The sequence below is a fragment of the Schistocerca americana genome, chromosome X (assembly GCF_021461395.2).
Source record: "Schistocerca americana isolate TAMUIC-IGC-003095 chromosome X, iqSchAmer2.1, whole genome shotgun sequence".
NCBI classification, from domain to species: Eukaryota; Metazoa; Arthropoda; class Insecta; order Orthoptera; family Acrididae; genus Schistocerca; species Schistocerca americana.
Window position 1 is genome coordinate 906,525,161 of NC_060130.1, and position 21,818 is coordinate 906,546,978.

The 21,818-nt window shown below is 43.6% G+C and overlaps 1 protein-coding gene across 3 annotated transcripts in view; it reads left to right on the plus strand.

Moving 5' to 3' along the window:
• Window positions 1–11,503, plus strand: part of LOC124556678 (dihydrolipoyl dehydrogenase, mitochondrial-like) — a 57,198-nt gene extending 45,695 nt beyond the window's left edge. For all 3 annotated transcript variants that reach the window (XM_047130643.1, XM_047130645.1, XM_047130644.1), the window contains exon 13: window positions 4,411–11,503. In XM_047130643.1, the coding sequence (XP_046986599.1) occupies window positions 4,411–4,476 (66 nt within the window). In that variant the 3' untranslated portion in view covers window positions 4,477–11,503. The remainder of the gene's footprint in view (window positions 1–4,410) is intronic.
• The last annotated feature ends 10,315 nt before the right edge of the window (window positions 11,504–21,818 follow it).

A 21,818-nucleotide genomic window follows, 5' to 3' on the forward strand; every position in this document is an offset into this window, starting at 1 on the left:
CAAAGCATCCACCACCAACCACCACATACTTCCCAAAAAAGAGCCCGCGAAATCAAATTTACTCTGTCCTGAGGGTACTCTGGAACTGGCCTAGGGCAAAGCTGACACGGTGGTGCAGCCATATTTGTTCACAGGCCACGCAAACCCGCAAAAGATGTTGGGTGTCACAATCGATCACCAGCCAGTGGACATATCGCCATGCCCAAGTCTTAATACGAGATATACTCCGTTGCTATGCATGCAGCATCTGGAGAATGTGAGGACACAATGCAGGAGGGATGATTGTTCAAGAGCTTTGCACCTCTGTGGCAAGCATGGGTTCCTCCCTGGAAAACATTTAGTCGATCTCATAGTAGGAAGAACAATGCCATGCTGAATCAGCACTTGAAGGAGCATGCTTGGCCCCCATCTGGACTGTGGAGATGATTTCCGGACCTCACAGACCATCATAGGAAAATGCAGCAGTGTCCAATTCAAAAACAAGAGCCTGCTATGGATTGGGTTCTTCCGGCAACCACAGTGTGAACCTGCATTAGCATGTTGGGCTGTGGACTTGTAATGCATGTCATAAGAATAATTACTGAGAAAGAGTGCCCATCTCTGCAACTAGGGGGCAGTAGTATCCAGTAGCTTAGAATGAGGACAACATAGTTCAGTCAGCGGCTTGTGGTCAGTGATGAGTAGGAACTTTGCTCCACACGAGAAAACCTTGAAACCTTTGTAATACCTAAAATTACAGCCAGTGCCTCCTTTTCCACCTGTGAATAGTTACCCTGTTGCATACCACTGCACTTCCAACCTGCAGTGTTCTGTGGTCTCTGTGTTTACAGCTGACAAACCTATAACAAATACCGTATTTACTCGAATCTAAATCGCACTTTTTTTTCGGTTTTTTTAATCCAAAAAACCGCCTACGGCTTAGAATCGAGTGCAAAGTAAGCGGAAGTTCTGAAAAATTTTGGTAGGTGCCGCCACAACTAACTTCTGCCATCAGATATATGTAGCACTACACAGGCATGCTGTGCAAGCACAAAGTTAAATACTTGCGCCAAAACCTCTGCGTCAGTAAATAAATTACAAAAAACCGGTATAAGACAAGATTTTTTTCTCCGCCCTGAGTTTCGACCACTGCATTTTCATACATTATCCAACGAAGTAAATAGAAATTCCATATTGTTCATCTTCAAATGTAGCAGCCTTCCAAATATCTGTAGCAATAAAAATAAATTTCTTTACACAAAAACACCAATAATGCACAAAGCTTTCGGATTGTTGCATGAGTTGATAACGCTGGGACTCATTAAGATTTCACGTAACGGCATGTATTGCTTCGTGGAATTTTGTGAAGTGCTTGTTGGTGTTGGTGAACCATAATGAAGCACTTCCATTATAGTGCCAAATTCAAGAGGGCAGTTATGTCTTTTGCGGAACAAAGTTGTAATCATACTGCAAGTCTGTGATACAGGGGTTGATGAGAGCAACGTCAGGTGATGGCGACTGCAGAGAGACAAATTATTTGAATGTTCAAGTAGCAGGAAAGCATTTAGTGGGCCAAAGTGTGGCCTACATCATGCGCTAGAAGTGCTTTTAAATGAATTTGTTAAGGAACACTGTCAGAAATTCCTGCTTGTGAACACCAAAATTTTAAAAATTAAGGCACATGAAATTACTAGAGAGCAAAAAACCAAAAATTTTAAGGCTAGTTGCAGCTGGATTGATCAGTTTATGAAGTGGTAGGGTTTTTCACGTAGGAGGCGAACTTCAGTTGCACAGAAGCTGCCGAAAAATTATGAAGGAAAGCTTGTGGAATTTCAGCGCTTCGTAATTAAGCGGCGCACAGAAAAGCAATACCTTCTTGGTCAGATAGGAAATGCTAACCAAACTCCCGTATATTTTGACATGCCGTCAAATTACACGGTTGACGCCAAAGGAAGAAAGACACAAGTGTTCGTACATTAGGGGGTTAAAAACAGCGGATGTCCGTCATGCTTGCTTGTACAACAGATGGACATAAATTACTCCCATTCATAGTTTTCAAGTGAAAGACTTTACCGAAATTGGAAGTAGTTCCAAAAACTGTAACTGTATGAGCAAATGAAACTGGTTTGTTTTCGGAGGACATGGTGCTGAAATGGATTAGGCGTGTGTTTACGTAGTCTGTTGGTATAAGATGCGTACGCGGGCCATACAACACCTGCAGTAAAATGAAAATTAGAGGAAAGCAAAATGGACTTGGCAGTAATTCCAGGCGGGATGATGTCAATTCTGCAACCACTTGACGTCTGTTTGACTAAACCATTTAAGGACAAGCTTAAACGCATGTACACAGACTGGCTTTCGAAAAGCAACAAACAACTGACACCAACAGGACGTGTAAAAGTGCAAGTTTGTCTCAAGTGTGCCAGTGGAATTATGATGCATGGAAGTGTGTTCCAAATCAGACTGTGCAACAAGCATTAAAAAATATCCAATGCACTGGATGGTATGGAGGACGATGCTCTGTATGAGGAAATGAGCAACAAAGAATCGAGTGATAGTTATTCAGAATCATAATGATATTTTAAACATTTCATATAAGATGTATTACAAACCTAATAAAATTTTGTTTTAAATTTCAGAGTTTAATTTCTAAGTTATTTTCATTCTTATTTTATAAGTGTTGCTACTCTGCATTGCACAGTATAGAAAAGCGTGGAGAGCTGCATCAAACCAGTCTACGGACTGAAGACAACAACACACTCTGCGTTTGAAGTCATCACTAAAAATCTACTACGAAAATCCTACTGACAAGACTGTTTGGGATGTATGTCAATATGGCCAACTCTACGTTCTGAATTTTTTCCTATCTGTGACAAGAGATGGTTGCTAATAGGAACTTTTATGAATCGTGAATCGCATGCAGTATTCTCTTCACCATAAGAATAATACAAATGTAAACATTATGCCATGTATTCTTTCATGTTTGCTGTTATCTCATTTAAATCCTGTCTGCCTAATAAACTACAAAACCAGAGAGAGACAACAGCAAACGTGGAAGAATATACATATCGTGTCATGTTTATATTTGTATTATTCTTGTGCTGAATAGTGATACAGTCAGAAATGAAGCACGGCAACTGAGTAGATTTTTAAATCTAAGATGACTCTAATTTCTATGCAGAATGTAATGTGCTAAAGAGGCGTCTGCAAAGATTTTCAAACCGAGAAAAATTTTCGCTAAACTCTCGTTCAGAACATTTTCCATCGTACGCAGTGTATTGTTTGGTTCTTGTTGATCATTATCAAAGAAAGCAGCAGAATAAGTAACAACAAATAGTATTCTCTTGCCATTGTTTCGCTAATGAGACAATTCCTCTTTTTTTTTTTAAGCGGCAGTAGCGCGCACAAAAGGAAGCCATGCCGCGAGCGGCGACAGGTCGTTGACACTCGTTATCAGAATGCGACAAACAATGCATGACACAGCACAATAATGCACTTTTAGTTTAGAGTGACGTAAATGCCTATAACAAAGAGAACTGCACTTATCAGATCAAAGCAAAATAAGCAATCAATTCAAACCAGATGAAGCACGTGAAAAAGGAAGGGTACCCCTATAAATACGGATGGAGCGTCTGACGCATAGCAGTGGCTACCTGGTAAAGCTTAACTGCTAAGCTTACAACTCGAACAAAACTACTGTAGCTGTATCTTCATCCATTCGACCTAAATTCTCTCTTGTGTTACAATGGACCAACTCTGTTTCGATTTGGAGGTGCGGTCTAAAACCTCTCTCCTCTTGAATTTTGAGTCTCAAATTTCAGGTGCGGCTTAGATTAGGGAAAATTTTTTTTTCCTTGATTTCGTTCTCATTTTTCAGGTGCGGCTTAGATTCGAGTAAATACGGTACATCCCCCCACTGTGGTGTGTGTTATTGATGAAACATCTGTTGCACACACTGCTGATTTTTATACTGGTAATAAACCATGTTGTAGAGAATGCGTAAAACTGTAGCCAACTTTCAGAACACTTTCTTGCACCTTTTAAATATTCATTAAGGTTTTAAAATTTTGATTAAAATATCTCGTATTCGGTGGAAGCCCACCATGGACAATACTGTGTAAACTGTCAGCTGTGCCATTTGTCAACACTAAAACAGTGTGGAGGAATAGTAAGTCATACGTGAAGTATGAGAAAATTTAGCTTTAACTATGAATGTTATTTTAGAAAGCCACTGAAAAAGATTTTCATAGAAAATGGTAAAATCAACTTTCATAGTGTTTTGAAAATGCTAATGTTTGCACTAATTTTTGCACTTTTATTTTGTCATATGTTCAGTAATCAAGTAGATGGTGGTGCTGCTGTTATTATTATTACTATTATTATTATTATTATTATTATTATTATTAACACTTGTGTCTTCTCTATTTCCAGACATGCTCAGAGGCTCTCAGAGAAGGATGTCTGGCTGCCTACTTTGGAAAGCCAATCAATTTTTAGACTGTTGTGATATTAAAAAATCACAGATCTGTATCTGTAAGGAGAAAATGTTAAAGAATGAAAACTAAAGTATTTTCACTTTTTTATGCATTTTGTTAAGGAAATCAGTGATTTTAAATACTTTTCTGTCTTGTGTATAGAACTGAAATGATACAAGCAGCATTTTCACATCAATGATTTAAAAGAATCTTGTTAAATTATTTATCATGTTATGTTTATAACATATCTCATTATTGTAAAAAATCGTGCACATCTAGTGTAAGAAATGAAATCTTCACAAATTCTTGTTGCATTTTGGCTAATTTATGAATTAAAATGTAAGCAAAAGATGCACTGCTTGCTGAAATTTAGTAGTTTAATGACATTGCAATATTTTATACATAGAAGAAAAAGGCTACCTATGTGCATTATGGTATGACGCAGACTCTTGATGGAAACCACGCACTTACCATTCCAATGGAACAATGTGTCATTGTGATGGGACACTGGACGGCTGTTCAAATCTTTGATCAGCTGTACAGATGTTCGTCTCCTGTAGTTTCCCAAAATTACTTCGGGCAAAAGCCTTTAAAAGGAGGTAGCTGATTTCCTTCACCTATTCAAGCTTGTACTCTGTCTGTAATGATGGATGGGATGTTTTGAACTCTAATCTTCCTTCTGTCAAGGTAAAGATTCACTTGCAAAACATCATTTTGGCTCCTTGAACTTCTCTTTTAAACAAGCATTGCAATTTTTTGCTGAACTCAGTTTGGTGTTCAAAACTGAAGACCGACACTAAGAAGCATGTGCATGTTTTACTGTGGATGTTCGCAGCCCAGTGTTTTTTCTCCAAGGTTAGGAAGTAATGCTCCTTGTATTTGTGCTTAGATTGCATAATGTCCATGTAAAAGGGACATGGGTATGAAATTACTGCTAAGTGTAGAATCGTAAGAAACTTCTTTTATACAATGTTCTCAAGATTTTTTGAAAGGAATCTGTCATACCCTTATGCAACAAATTGTTAGTATTTGCTTAGAGTAATTTAAGAAAGTCACGGAAGACGTTACTTTGAAGAGCTGTTTGGATTGAATGTTTGTAGCTTCCGAGTGGCTATGCACTCCTCTTTTTCCCATTTTATTGTGTGTGGAAGGGTAGAGGGGGTGCTCCCCCTCCCCCTGCACAATCCATTGTATACATATACTAAGTGAGGTGGCACAGTGCAGTAAATTTAAGCATTACCACCTATATCGGATTGGGACATTGAAGCCAAGAAAGGGTGTCACCTGCCTTGTGCTCCAAAGAAATTGTTCAAAACTTCATCCAGCAACACAGACTGTTTTTCTGTGGTTTCTCTAAACTGCTTAACACAAATGCCAAGACATCCGTTTTTTTAAAAAGACAAAGTTGATTTCCTTCCTTATCCTAGTTGAGTGAGAGCTTGTCCTATCTCTTTGACCTTGAGGTTGACATGATGTTGAAACATCATCTTCCTTCCTTCTTTCCACTGTTTGTCCTCCCACTTCAAGTTCAACTGAACCTTGCATTTTTTTATGTAAATAGTTGATTTTATATGCAGTTGTGAAAGGATGCTGATCCTGTTTGTTATAGACTGAATAGGAAGTAGCAAGGAAAGTTAACGTGGTGCAAATTTGTGATGGATATGCTATTTGCAACTACAGCTGGAACTGTTACAGGTTTATTGTTAAAGCAAAAGCTGGAATGAAACTTTATCATGCAAATGTGAGTACAAGCACCACTAATCTCTAAGAACTGGATTTGTGTTCCTTTGTGTTGTCAAATTTGGAACACATTTTCCAATTACTATTACTAAAATAAATTGAAAATAATTTTTAGTAGATATTGTGTTGCTTTTATGAACTACTTCTCCAGTGTCTCCCTCGTACATGTTAATGTGTACATTTTGAGGATTTCTTCTTTTTTTTTTTTTTCCTACCTGTATGTTCATTTTGAGGATTTCTTTTTTCCCTACCTGTATTTACATTTGTTTCTAGAAGACCTCTTGTGAGTATGATGTTCTGTGAACATTACGTTCTTTGCAGTTTCACACGTCATATTTTCATATCCGTAGTGTGATATATTGCATCTACTGTTTGATTAAAAGGAAAGCATTGAAATGAAATTTGTGTAACTATATGCAATACCACTGTAAACTACCACAAAAATATTGAGTTAAATGCACTGAAATGAAACAAATGGATCAGAGAGGATGAAATCAATGAAGTTGTAATGACATGAAATATGATCACATCCTGTTCAGATATTCAGAACCTACAAAGTAAATAACACAGTAATAACTGAAAATTTGTGGCAGCACACGTTTCGAATCTAAATGTTCTGCATGTATCGAGCAGTTGCTTTAACTATTAGGTGTTTGAGCTCATTTCCAAGCACCACTGGCTTGCATTTTTGCTGATTTTTCCACCTATGATTTCCAAATACTCTTGTCAGAGATTGTTCCATGTGGTGTATGGGAATAATGCAACTGGGGAAAGGAGTCTGGGGAGGACTGTGGCTATTCCTTTAGAAAAGTCTGGTAGGCTGTGATCACTGATTATGTCAAGTGTTATCTTCCACACGGTGATGCTCACTTTTTCCACTGTAGAATCCTCTAGTGTCCACAAAAAAAAGGAATGTAATGCTTTCCATAGTGGTCTGTAATGCAGATGTGGCAATTGCTGTTATCCAAACCTGTGTGACAGAGATTCAATAATGAAATTATGTTGTCGATTAGCAAATAATTTTGTGTTCATGTGAGCCTGAAACACTTAACTTTTCACTCAAATTTATAGTGGAAGGATGAATTTCTCAGGCTGTTTTTTGTCACTTTTCCTTTTGTTTATTACCTACTGTTTTTGCATGTGTTTCTCATTATTTTTAGTACGGTAACTGAAACTGGATAACTTCTAAATTAGTTTAGATCTTTTGAATCACTATGGGAATACCCAAACTAAATGTAGAAATGTTGTTGAAATATCGGACAGAGACTTAAAAAACTGCATTTCGTCCACAAACATTCTCCAGTTGTGAAATGTATGCAAACTTAGTGCAGTATTGGGTGTTGCAATCTTTTTCCAATTGTAATGATTTTTAAAACCAGTATGCACCTCCATTTTGTTGTTTCATCACTTAGGCCGAGTAGCTAGGTTTCTCCCTCCTTTTATGCATTGGAGGTACCTAAGAAAGAATGCTGAATAACAGCTTTCCTGTGATTCTTTATATTCCTTTCTCAAATATCTTGTACACTGCTGTACAAATCTTGAGGATGAAAGTGACTTTCGCATGACATGTCACTGCCAAGTATCTTGATGAAACTTGGACCCTATGTAGGAGCTCCTACTGAATAATACAGAGGGTAACTGAAATATGAAATGATGATCATAGTTAATAACTTTTCTGGGTGCATGACATGTTCCAACCCTCTCCATATGACAGTATGTCCAGCATTGTCGAACGTGATCATTTTGGTGGTCCAGGTGTTGTGGTGTGGGGAGAAGTAATTATGAACGGGTGCACTGACCTCCAAATCTTTGAACATAGTACACTCACCTGTAAGTGGTGTTATGGCACTGTACTCCATCCCCACGTGTGTCTTTTCAGAGGTGTATTCAACCAAGACTCCATTTTTATGGATGACAATGCACAACTACATCAAACAACAAAGGTGGAAGAGCTCTTGGAATGAGAGGGACTGGTCTGCCCCTTTCTCTGACTAAAATTGCTTTGAGCATGTGAGGGATGCATTGGGGAGATGTATTAAAGCACATTTACATGCACCAATGACATCCAGCAATTTTCAGCCATGCTGGTGGAGAAATGTAATACCCTACTACAAGAACTCCCAGCATGGGGGCACATTGCAGAGCATGCGTTGGTGTCCAAGGTAATCACAGCCAATTAAAGAACTGTGTCCCATCTTTGTTAATGTCCAGGGGACCATCATGAATTGCTGTGATATCAGTGGCATTATTGTCTTTGTATACACAAGTGTCATTTCTGTTCATCTATTGTATATCTCTTTCAGTTACATTTTGTATTATACTGTAGCAGCTCTTTCTGTGTATAGTCCAAGGTTCATTGGACTATGTTACTTTGCGGTGACACAGGCAAGAGTTACTTTCATCCTTAAGTTTCACACACCAATTTTTATGCTTTGTCACGTCTCTTGCTGACAATTTTTTTGCTCTTGTGGGATCTAGGCAAAAGTTTTAGAGAGATAGGTATGTCTTATTTCAAATATTGGAGCAGATATTTGCCTTGGCTTCTTAAGAGGCACATAACTATTTCAGATTCGACAAACTTTATATATGGGAATGTCAAGTTCTTATTTCATAAAATCATAGCTAAACACAAAGATTTTAATGTAGTATGCACTAACAGTTTGAAGTAAGAGGGCTCCTTTGGTTGTTCTTCCTGATCATATTTTCAGGATTTCCCTTAATAATGAGTACACAGTATGTAGTGCATGACTGCAACCACTGATCAGGTGTCATCAGAGACCAAAAGTTTGTCATTTGCTTAAATTCCACAAGTGCCGTACAAGTGTTACGGCAAATATATCCATTGGAGAGAGTAACGCAAAAGGTATGACACACACTTATACTTCAACAGCAGGAAAACCTGTTATTCTCCAATTAACATAGCCAGTGGTAACTTGGGGGAAATAGGCAAGTAGCCAAGGATGCATCCAGTGAACACTTGCCATTCTGCTGTATCCTGACATTACTTATTCTGTCCTTTGTTGTTAGTTACAAAATGCAACAAATGTTTGCATTTACAGTCTGTCCCTCTGAACAATGGGTTATTATGTACAGCATACATTTACTGGAAGGAGAGCTGCATATTTATATTTTTCTCTGTATCGTATCTTTATTGCCCTCAAATTCAGTGAGCTGTCCTTCAGAAGTAATAGAGTATTACCCACTTTCATGTTTCCCACCATTTACGCAGTTTATTTATTTTTCCTGATCCCTTTAAATTTTCACAATGGTACTGATAACCTGGATTTTACATTTCTGAAATTTTGTATTTCTCACTGTTTACACCACGCCTGGGAGTTCAACTTGAAAATGTTGAGCAAAAGGAATTTTTCAGCTTTCGTGCAGGCTCTATAAGAGTGCTCTCTTTAAAATGTGTAGTTCGAACTGCATATAATTCATGAAGATTGGGAAAATCTGAGCCCCCGAGCTGAAATATCGAACAAACACTTGACAAGTGAACTTAATTAAATGTTATTTTTGTGTACTGTTATCAACTTCAACATTTCTGAAACAATGCTACTTATACTGTAAATCATTGTTAGGTAACGAAACTCGATTTTGGGCCTATTTTACCAAAACACAACTTTCTTCTTAGTATATAAGCTTTCTGTAGGTATTAAAAATGCTCAGGTGCCATATATTACAACTAAAGCTGGGTGTATGGTTTGAAGGTATCATAAATATGCTGCATCCCACGCATGATTTGTAAGTGATGTCATAGCGTGAGCCGATAGTCGATAGAATCTGTAGCGTTTTTGTCGGTAAAGTTTCTCATTTGGTGATTATTATTTTTGCTGTTGAGGCGTAAAAGTTGTTATTGGTGATTTATTAATTTATTTCATTTGCCACAATCTCTTTTGTTTCTTGGATCGTTTTCTTGTTAATCTTCATGTGTTACAGTATTTTTGTTGTTTTGTTATCAGTTCTTTCTGACCAATGGAGAGAAAAGAAAGAAACTTTTACTGTGGAAAAGGTCCAGATTTTGGAGAAAGTGGATTTCGTGGAACATGAGTAGCAGTTGCACACAAATTGCAACTTTTAGTATCAATGCTGAATTCAGTTGGGGAAAAAAGGAAATGTCATATCTAGTGTTACAGAAAATGGGCCAAATGCCAAAAAAGTGAAGGTACGTGACTGCTTAAAATATGACGATTTGGAGGAAGTAACGAAATGCTGATTTGAGATGTCATGGACAGCAGGTATTCCAATTGATGCGTGCTTTTAAGGGAGAAAGCACTTAAAATGGCTAACATTGTTGGCATTGAGAATTGCAGTGCCTCCAATGGATGGATTGACAGTTTTAAAAGACGAAATCTCTTACAGAACTGTCCCTAGCAAATCAAATGATGTAGACAGTGATGGTGTCCAGCAGAGGATAAATGAAAAATTAGAGATTTAAATTGATAAATATGAAGCAAAAACCAGTTAACATTTACAAAATTGAACTTTTTTAATGTGTTACCAAAACAAACATTCGGCATTCAAAGGGGTTGAATGCCATGATGGCAAACATTGTAAACTGAGCCCAGCATTGATGTTAGGAGCCTAATGCTGGTGGCTGAGGAGCTCCAGCCCTTTGCGATAGGGTAATAAAAAAAAGCTTTATTGTTTTTATAAGTATAGGTTCACTTCCAACTTCATATGATGTCAACCAAACAGCTAGGGTGACCTCACTTCTTTTTTAGAAAATAGTTAGCTGCATTTGGTGTGACAATGGAAGCTCAAAATAGAAGGAAAAAAAAAAAAAACACACTTCTTTTTGTTGGTTAGTCCTGCACATCCTATCGATATGAACTTATGAAATGTGCAGTTACAATTTTTCCCAGCTAGCTGCGCAAGCAAACTGCAGTGTGTGGATTTGGGAATTAAACACCCCTTAAAGTCATTTTATAGGAAGAACCTTGTTCAAAGAATTCCGTCCATGATGAAGTCGAGGATGGATCTCACATCTAGCAAGACTTCAGTGCTGTAAGCACAGCATTTCATCATTAAGTCATGGAAGGCTGTGAAGGAGAATACAACAAAGAACTGTTTTTTAAAAGCAGGCTTCTTTAAAGATATGTGTCAGCTGCCAGACCGAGGAGGAGGAGGAGGAGGAGGAGGAGACAGCGGCTTGCTTCCTGCTGTATGGGAAACACTGCAGCCAAAGTGCTCTTTTAATGAATTTCTACAGTTAAACTACAATGTTGTAACTGCAGAGGAACAAACTGTAGAGGAATTAGCTGCAGAAAAATTGTCAGCTAATTCCTCTCTGTGATGTGGAAGAAGAAGAAGAAGAAGAAGAAGAAGAAGATGAAGGGGAAGTGAGTGTACCAGTGCTCAGGCAAGTGCAGCAGTGGAAGTACTACTACAATATTTTTCTTCTGTTGAAGTGTGAAAGTATGCATGAGACTCTTTATGAAATGGAGAAGCAGATTGAATACATATCAAATAAGTGTCTGTTATGGACTTCTTTTGCAGAAAATAATAATTGTTACAACTGTGATTTTTTTTTTAATTGTAAATATTCAGTTGATATTAAAATTTGAATGTTTCTCAAAAAGATATAACATTTCTATTATGGATAGCTCCGTTTTCCTTATTGTAAAATATAATAAAACAAAAGAATCAGGCCACAGGAAGGCTATCTCAAAATGTAGTTGCCAGCAGAAAAGCAGAATTAGAAGACAGAGCAATATCAGCAGTTGCTTTTTCACTGGATGTTTAAGGTAAGCACTGGGAATAAGACCTATGCACTCTATTATATATCAGTATGCACTGTGAAACATTTGCATCTTTTTGTAGAACATTTCTACCTTTGAAAGTGATTTCCCCCTGTTTACACCACCAATACTCTGATCCCCTGGAAAGTGTAAAAGGGAAGTAATATTGTATTACCATAAAGAGGAGTCATAAATCACAGATGTGTAACTGATTAGTATTTGGTTACAGTGTAAATACAGGAGACTTGTTGGTTCCGGAATTTCGTGTTTGTCAGGCCACATGAAATCTGACAGAAGTAAAAAATAGTAAAGATGTGAAATTTGCAACATAATTTACTGTACTGTTTTGGTGTAGATTTATTATTGGAAAAACATATCTTGTGCTATGGCCTTAATTTTGAGACCCCATACTCTAAATGTATGACAAACAGTTGTACATAGCCTCACTAGCTCATAAGCAGTATTGGCAGCTACAGTATGGAGGTACCAGCTCTGTGAAAGTATGGGTTCTAACCTCACAACCTACTTCCTACACAGACCTGGTGCTGAATTCTAATAGTACTTTGAATATCACAACAGCCGTTAGTATTTATTTGCTGGCACAATACTCATTGAATGCAACAACTACACAAAATTGATCGTCGTTGTGGACAAAGACTTCACCAAATTGATGCTCACACAAAACCTTTAATGACATGCCAAACTGTTCGAAAACTCTAACAGTAACATATGGTGGCTGTCATAGAGACATTGTCTCGGTCGGAAAACTAAATTTCGACATTTGTTTCCTGTATTTGGTTATATACAAATTTTCCATACTCTGTACTTCGTTGTGTGCCTTGCAGTTGTCACTGTCATTTAACATAAATGTTCAAGTAAGGAGCGCACAAGTAAATTATGCAAAAACTGCTTTGTGCCATGTGCATATTTGTGAGTATGTATGGGCATAGATTCAAGGTGAGCAGGAAAACAAAGAATAAGCTTTATGAACCTAAAAGAAAACACTGTAAAATAGAAGCAAAACAATAACAACAAAAAGGCAATCTGTTTAAAAGTGCATATATAAATCATCTGCCTTTTAACATTAAATAATTTTTGCTTCTCAATGCCATGCATTGCAATGTGCTTAGATCCTCCTTGACTTGAGGCCCATACGGCGCACAAGACATTGCTGCTCATTCCTGACCCACTCTTTGACAGCAGCTCTCCAGATGTCATCCAGTGTCTGAAATGAAATCCAGCAAGTTTCAACTAGTCCCACACTTCCTTTTTGGATTCGTGGCAGCAGATACCACAGGCAAATTCATTTCATCGAGTCTTGCCATCAGGAGGATGGTGTAAACTAGTCCGGTGTGGAATACTCATTAGTTATTTACTTGAAAGAGGAACTCATCAAAATGTTTACTGTAAGTGTGGATAGTAGGTTGGAGGGTTTCATCATGATAGTGATGAGGATGTTTGGTATCTATATGTGATATCAGCCAAAAATGTGGTCCATCTCAATGCTCGACCTGTAGGGCTACGCACCTGATGGGCTTTGCTACATGGTGGCCCCCACACTCTGACAATCACAGCCATCAGACAGACAGAGCACTTATTGGTGAAGACAGCCAGATGCATTTGATCCAAGTGACTTTCCAGGTATCCCCATACCCAACTACTTAGCACTTTTAATGGATGTATAGAGGCTATATTGGCCAGCTGGAGATAGTTTTGTACTGTCTAGGCTGACATAGCCCTCCAGCTTACCTACTAAAAGACATTGTACAGTTCTGTTACAGTCTACATGGGCACTTACAAGCTAATATTTATAGATAACTGTCAACAGCCAGTGTATTGGTTGTGTGCAGGTGACCACCGTGAAGCAGATCTATGGTTTGTGCCTCAGGATAACAGTTGAATGTTTGAGTGATAATGTAGTGTGCATAAATTCGGTGGGTAATTTTGTCCTGACAAGTCATCGTAATGTTAAGTGGCAATGCCTTCGTGGTCTGATTGACCCTTCGAGACGTGTCAAGAGACTGGGCAGATTATGCAAGCAGCATTGTCCTGTTCATGACTGGATCCACAAAGTGCTCAAATGAACTGCACTGAGAATGCATGTGCCTGTCTTGTGGTCAAGAGTTTTTTTTGCAAGAGCTTCACAACTAATAAGTGAGATACAGAACGTTTTAGAGCAGGTTACAGCACAGAAATGAATCACATGAAATTTTTGCACGATGCTATTAATGAGCACACTGGAATTTGGTTCAAGGCATAATGCAGAACGCTTGAAAACCTATCGTTTGTTGAAACTGCTAGTAGTACAAAAATGTGTGCTCAAGCACTTATTTGTTAATATGGAATGTAGGAATGATTATTAAATCTTCCTTTAAAATGAATACAATTCTACAGCTACTAAACATTCTAATGTATTGGCTGCAGTTTTAGTTGCATGAAAGATTGTTACTTTGAATCAAGCATGTTAACCATCTGGTGTTTTGCCAAGAACCTACATCGAAATACTGCTGTTCATTAACAAAACTGCACAAGAAATGCAAAGGCACAGTAGCAGCATACTAAACATGGAACTCACTTTGCAGCATCCCAGTTGTACCGCATTAATCATATCAACATACACAGACTGATGTAAGAAGATTAGCTACAACTAATAAAGCACAAACATCTGCTCAAATTGGCAGAAAAAAAGAGGGTGGAAACTCTTGCATTTGATGCAAAAATGTGTGTGAGGGGAAAAAATTCAACTACCAGTACTGATCAAAGTTTGATAATATGTAAACACAATAAATATGGTGCTAAAATGCTAGATTGCACATATCAGGACAACACAAGTATATACAGAATAAGTAATAATTGTGTTCTCATATTCCAAATTATGTATGAGTTAGTTTACATAGGTATATAACAACAAAATGGAAGATGAGTAGTGAGAAGGGGGGAAAAATTTAAAGTTCTTCTAAGTTATTGGTTAACCACCACCATAATTTTGACTGTGTTGCATGGCATTGAAATACACATCAGTCACCCCCTGCGGGTTCGGGGGTAAGAATAGGCCCGCGGTATTCCTGCCTGTCGTAAGAGGCGACTAAAAGGAGTCTCAACCGTTTCGGCCTTATGTGATGGTCCCCTCTCGGGTTTGACCTCCATCTATCTAAATTATTCCGAAGAGCGAGCCAATTGGGGAAGGGCACCTTACATGGTGCACTGTATCCTTCGTGCAATTAGACCTATTGCCGTCTTTCTCGTCGTTGCAATGGTGTCCCGCTCGTTTTCGATCTCTTGGGCGATTACCACGCTGCACTCTGCAGTGTTTCTTTTAACTGTGACGACGACCTTGGCCATTTTTGCACCTAAGATCCAGCACGGTAGCCAGTCCGTTGTGGTGGGGTCGCCATGTACCCTCTTGGTTGTAGCCCCCTGACAACACAGGGATCGCTCTACTGATGCCTGCGCCGTTCACTCCCCATGTATGCCAAGGAGTAGATGCCCATCTCCCTGGGGCATCGGGACTCCCGGCAACGGCCATCCTGCCAGGTGGCCTTTGCTGTGGCTGGGTGGCGCCCGTGGGGAGGGCCCTTGGTCGGAGTAGGTGGCATCAGGGCGGATGACCCGCAATGAAGCGTGGTACATCATCTATCGCTGGTGGGCCTCCACCAGCAGTCTCTAAGCGATCGAGGTCTAACCTCAACGGGAAGAAATTGGATCAGAGATCGTTTCCCTCCCTAGCTACTCCATGGGAGGAACGTCTTGCTAAAGAAGGCAGTGGCGAATATTCACCCCGGTACCTTGTGTGTACGCGGGTTGATGGAGAATCGTTCGTGTCGACCAAGCCCCAGTTTTTTGTGGAGCATTTAGAGGACAAGTTCGGGGAGGTGGAGGGCTTGTCCAAGATGCGCTCTGGCTCTGTGCTCATCAAAACGGCATCCTCTGCCCAGTCACGGAGGTTGCTCAATTGTGACAAGTTGGGGAATGTTTCCGTTACCATCACGCCGCATAAGAGTCTCAACATGGTCCAGGGTATTATATTCCATAGGGATCTTCTTCTGCAGTCCGCCGATGAATTACGCGCCAACCTCGAACGACGAGGTGTTCACTTCGTCCGGCGCGTCCATCGGGGTCCGAGGGATAATCAGGTAGCCACCGGTGCCTTCATCTTGGCCTTTGAGGGTGATGTCTTACCCGAAAAGGTTAAGGTGATGGTTTACCGTTGTGATGTGAAACCATATATCCCTCCTCCGATGCGGTGTTTTAAATGCTGGAAGTTCGGGCACATGTCATCTCGCTGTACTTCCAGCATCACGTGTCGGGATTGCGGACGTCCTTCGCATCCTGATACTCCATGTGCTCCGCCTCCCGTCTGTGTTAACTGTGGAGAACACCATTCCCCCTGCTCACCGGACTGTCGGATCTTCCAGAAGGAAAGGAAGATAATGGAATATAAGACCCTGGACCGCCTGACCTACACAGAGGCACGGCGGAAATATGAGCGGCTACATCCTGTGCCCATGACATCCACCTATGCCGCTGCTGCAACAGCGGTCCGATCCTCTCCCGTGTTGTCACGTACTGTTGCCTCTCAGCTATGTCAAAATGACCCGCCCCCCTTGGTTGTGGGGAGCACTTCGCCCTCTGTTGCTCCATCTACTCCAGGAGCGACACCACCCCAACCATCGGGGACATTCGTCCCCCCTTCCCAGCCGGAGAAGCGTAGGGCTTCTTCGGCTACTCTAGCCAGGAAGGGGTCCCTTGGGGCCCTCCCTTCCCAGGCTTTGCCCAGTGTCAAAGCAGATACCCGCAAAGTTTTGAAGCAACAACCGGTCGCTGGTCATAGGGCTTCACGGTCGTCGTCCGTCCCTGAGACTGACCCAGTGGGGCCCTCCCAGCCAGACCCTCCCAAGGCACAGCGTGCGAAGCCGTTGAAGAAAAAGGCTCCCAAGCATCCTGACATTGCGGTGGCACCTGTCCCACCGCAACCTTCAACCTCTGCGTCTGAGGACGAGGTGGAGATCCTGGCGTCCGCTGAGGACCTCGATCTCGCCAGTCCCTCCGACGCCATGGAAAGCACTGGTACAGTTGCTCACTTGGAGGCAGCAGGTGACCCAGTGGCGTAATCTGCCTTCCCCGTCCCGTCACGCCTTTCCCAGCAATGGCCAGTACCATCCTCCAGTGGAACTGCAGCGGTTTCTTCCACCATTTAGCTGAGCTCCGCCAACTAATAAGCCGTCATCCTTTCCTTTGCATTGCTCTGCAGGAAACTTGGTTTCCAGCAATGCGAACCCCCGCCCTCCGTGGCTATCGGGGTTATTTTAAGAACCGGGCAACTTACGAAAGGGTGTCTGGTGGCGTCTGCATATATGTCCTGAACTCTCTTCACAGCGAGTTTGTACCTCTACAAACAGCTTTGGAGGCTGTCGCTGTTCGGGTGTGGACGCCACAGGCTATCACCGTCTGCAGTATTTACCTTCCACCTGATGGTACTGTCGCGCAGCATGTCCTGGCTGCTCTGATAGCACAACTGCCGCCACCTTTTTTGCTGCTGGGCGATTTCAATGCCCACAACCCCCTATGGGGTGGGACTGTCTCCGATGATCGTGGTCGGGCCGTGGAGCATGTGTTGGCTCAGCTCGACCTTAGCCTCTTGAACACCGGTGCTCCCACGCATTTCAGTGTGGCCCATGGCTCGTTCTCGGCCATCGATCTCTCTATTTGCAGCCCTGGACTTGTCCCATCCCTCCACTGGAGGGTGCATCCTGACCTGTGTGGTAGTGACCATTTTCCCATCTATTTGTCACTGCCACAGTGTCATTCTTCTGGGCGCTTGCCCCGCTGGGCTTTCCACAGGGCTGACTGGCCAGCTTTTACTTCCGCTGTAACCATTGCGTCTCCCCCACAGGGTGACATTGACGAGGTGGTCCGTGTTTTAACCACGTCCATCGTTTCAGCGGCCGAGGCTACCATCCCCCGTTCCTCTGGCCTCCCTCGGCGGAAGGCTGTCCCCTGGTGGTCGCCGGAGATTGCTGAGGCTATTCGCGACCGTAGGCGGGCTCTCCAGCGTCATAGGCGGCACCCGTCTCTGGAGACCCTCATCGCCTTTAAGAGGCTCCGTGCCTTCGCCCGTCGACTTATTGCACGGCGTAAGCAGGAGTGCTGGGAGAGGTACGTCTCCTCCCTGGGCTCCCGTGTCTCGTCCTCGCACGTGTGGTCCCGTATCCGGCGGATTTATGGCTCCCAGACCCCTGTGGGTGTCCCTGGGCTCTCCTTGGACGGCGCTGTCTGCACGGACGCTGCCGCCATTGCTGAACGGCTAGCCGCGCACTTTGCTCAGAGCTCTGCGACTGCATCCTATCCCCCCGCCTTTCGCTCTCTAAAGGAGCGAACCGAGCGGACGCCGTTCTCCTTCCACACGCGTCATTATGAAACATACAATGCTCCTTTCAGCGAGAGGGAACTCCTCGCTGCCCTCGCCGATTGCCCTGATACAGCACCAGGACCTGACTGCATCCACGCGCAGATGCTGAAGCATCTCTCCAGGGACTGCCAGAGACACATCCTCACCATCTTTAACCGTATTTGGAGCGAGGGCGTGTTCCCGTCGCAATGGCGAGAGGGTCTTATTGTCCCCATCGTGAAGCCCGGTGCGGACCCACTGGCGGTGGACAGCTATCGTCCCATTACCCTCACCAACGTTTTGTGCAAATTGCTCGAACGTATGGTGGGGCGGCGTTTGTGTTGGGTCCTTGAGTCGCGCGGTCTCCTCGCTCCGTCCCAGGGTGGCTTCCGTCGGAGCCGGTCTGCGGTGGACAATTTGGTGCGGCTGGAATCTGCTGTCCGTACGGCTTTTGCCCGACGTCAGCACCTTGTTGCTGTATTTTTCGATCTGCGGAAGGCGTATGACACCACATGGAGGCATCACATCCTCGCCACGTTGCATGGGTGGGGTCTTCGTGGTCGGCTCCCGGCTTTTCTCCAAAGCTTTTTATTGCGCCGCTCTTTCCGGGTGCAAGTCGGTGCCACCTCTAGTTCCTCTTATATACAGGAAAATGGGGTCCCGCAGGGCTCGGTGTTGAGCGTCTCGTTATTTCTAGTGGCCATTAATGGTCTGGCTGCAGCAGTGGGGTCGTCGGTGTCTCCTTCTTTGTATGCCGACGACTTCTGCATCTCATTTAGCTCCACAACTACGGGAGTCGCCGAACGCAGGTTGCAAGTCGCCGTTCGCAAGGCAGCATCATGGGCTCTGGCTCATGGTTTTCAGTTCTCTGCTGCCAAGACTCGGGTTATGCACTTCTGCAGGCGTCGGACGGTCCACCCTCATCCTGACCTTTACCTCGACGGCCACCTGCTTGAAGTGGTGGACACTTGCCGCTTCTTGGGACTCGTGTTTGATGCCCGGCTCACATGGGTTCCTCATGTTACTCAGCTGAAGCAAAAATGCTGGCGGCACCTCAACGCCCTCCGCTGCCTTAGCCACACGTCTTGGGGTGCAGATCGCTGCACGCTGCTGCGGTTGTACAGAGCCCTTGTGCAGTCTCGGCTTGATTATGGGAGCCTGGCCTATGGGTCTGCATCACCCTCAGTGTTGAAGTTGTTAGACCCCATACACCACTGTGGGGTCCGGCTTGCAACTGGCGCTTTTCGTACGAGCCCCGTGGATAGTCTACTGGTGGAGGCCGGGGTTCCCCCGCTGCGGATTCGCCGCCATCGTCTGCTCGCCGACTATGCTGTCCACGTACATTGCTCGCCAGGCCATCCCAATCGTCGCCTGCTTTTCCCTGCCTTGGTCCACCACCTGCCCGACCGGCGACCTCGGTCTGGGCTTTCCGTAGCTGTCCGTGTCCAGTCCCTGCTGTCAGAACTGGGGTCATTCCCTCTTCTGCCTCCCTTCCGGGTCCGTACACCTACGCCTCCCTGGTGTTTGTCCCGGCCGTCCGTCCATCTGGATTTGGCACAGGGACCTAAGGACTCGGTTCCGCCTGTGGCCCTCCGTCGCCGTTTTCTTGCGCTCCTCGACTCATTTCCGGGCTGTGAGCCTGTCTACACTGATGGTTCCCTGGTTGATGGTCGCACTGCCTACGCTTTTGCTCATGCTGCCCATGTTGAGCAACGCTCCTTGCCGGCTGGCTGCAGTATTTTTACTGCAGAGCTGGTGGCCATCTTGCGAGCTCTTGAGCATATGCGTTCCTGCTCAGATGCGTCCGTCGTCATCTGCAGTGACTCCCTGAGCAGCCTCCAGGCCATCGACCGCTGCTATCCCTCTTCTCCTCTGGTGTCCTCTATTCGAGAGTCTGTTTCCACCATTACCCACTCTGGTCGTTCGGTGGTTTTTGTTTGGACGCCAGGTCACGTTGGCATCCCGGGGAACGAACGTGTTGACAGGCTGGCCAAAGGGGCGATAGACGCCCCAGCTTTGGAGATCGGCCTTACGGCTCGCGACCAGCAGCTGGTGTTGCGCCGTAAGGTACTTGGGATGTGGGCTGCTGAGTGGCGTGGAATGACAGCCCCGAATAAACTACGGGCTGTCAAGGGGACGACCGATGTGTGGCGTTCCTCCCTGTGGGCTTCTCGCAGGGACTCGGTAGTCCTGTGTCGGCTGCGCATCGGCCATACCTACCTGACGCACGGCCATCTGTTGCGTCAGGAGGATCCCCCCTTGTGTCAGTGTGGGTCCCGGCTGACGGTCGGCCACATTTTGCTGGAGTGTCCTCGACTGCGCACCCTCCGGCAATCTTTTAATCTCCCGGGCACTTTGGCTTTGGTTTTATCCGACGATGCCTCCATGGCTGATACCGTTTTAAATTTTATCCGTGGTAGTCCGTTTTATGGTTCGATTTAGGGAGGTCCTGCGCCTTTCCCTTTCTGTGTCTATTGTCCTTGTGTCTGTTGTTGTTCTGGTGTGCCGTGAGATGGTTGCCTCTTTCCCATTTTTGATCTCGTGGTCAGTCAACCAGTCTCCGGCCATCCTCCTTTCTTCTGTTTCTTCTGTCCTGTTCTTGTCTGTAGTGTTTGTTGCTGAATTTGTGTGCTTTTAGCGCCTGGGGGGACGTCTCCTCCCCCTTTGGTTTTTATCTGCTTCGTAGATTTTCGGCTCGCCTGATTTTGGAATGGGGGACTGATGACCTTCGCTGTTTAGTCCCCCTTAAACATCCAACAACCACCACCACCTACACATCAGTCCCTGACATCTATACAAAGTGTAGTGCTAAGTACCTTCAGAAACAGAGCACATGATAAGGCATTACAGATTCCAGGTGGATGTACAAGGTTGGTACCTGTGTTTCAATGAAGTTCACATTAGTACACACTGAACAAACTCGAATTTCCCTGTATGCTTCTCTGATGGGATTGTGGGAGTATGCAAGCTATAGAGGCAGAAGTGCCCATTGCTCTCAAAGTATTTTAACTTGAGAAAATAGAAGTGGCACGGGTCCTGTCCCGAAAATGCACACACAGATGACGACATTGTTTGGTATTTGTCGCAATTAAGGCTTCATTATTGGGATGTTGGTCTGGTGGTACTGCTGCAGCCCTGTCATTTTTGATGGATGCCGTCAATGGTATCATTGAAGCTCATGCTACCTGTGAATTCACATTCTTTGGCATTATTTGTTTCTCCAATTTCCTCTGGCACAGTTCCAACTTCACCATTTTCAATTTCATCTGTACATCACTCACGGCTAAACAGATCTCTCCCCCCACCACTCTCTCTCCCCCCGCCACTCCCCCCCTCCACCACACTCTCTCCCCCCACCACTTCCCCCTCTCCACCACTCTCTCTCCCCCCACCCCACTCTCTCTCCCCCCACCCCACTCTCTCTCCCCCCACCCCACTCTCTCTCCCCCCACCCCACTCTCTCTCCCCCCACCCCACTCTCTCTCCCCCCACCCC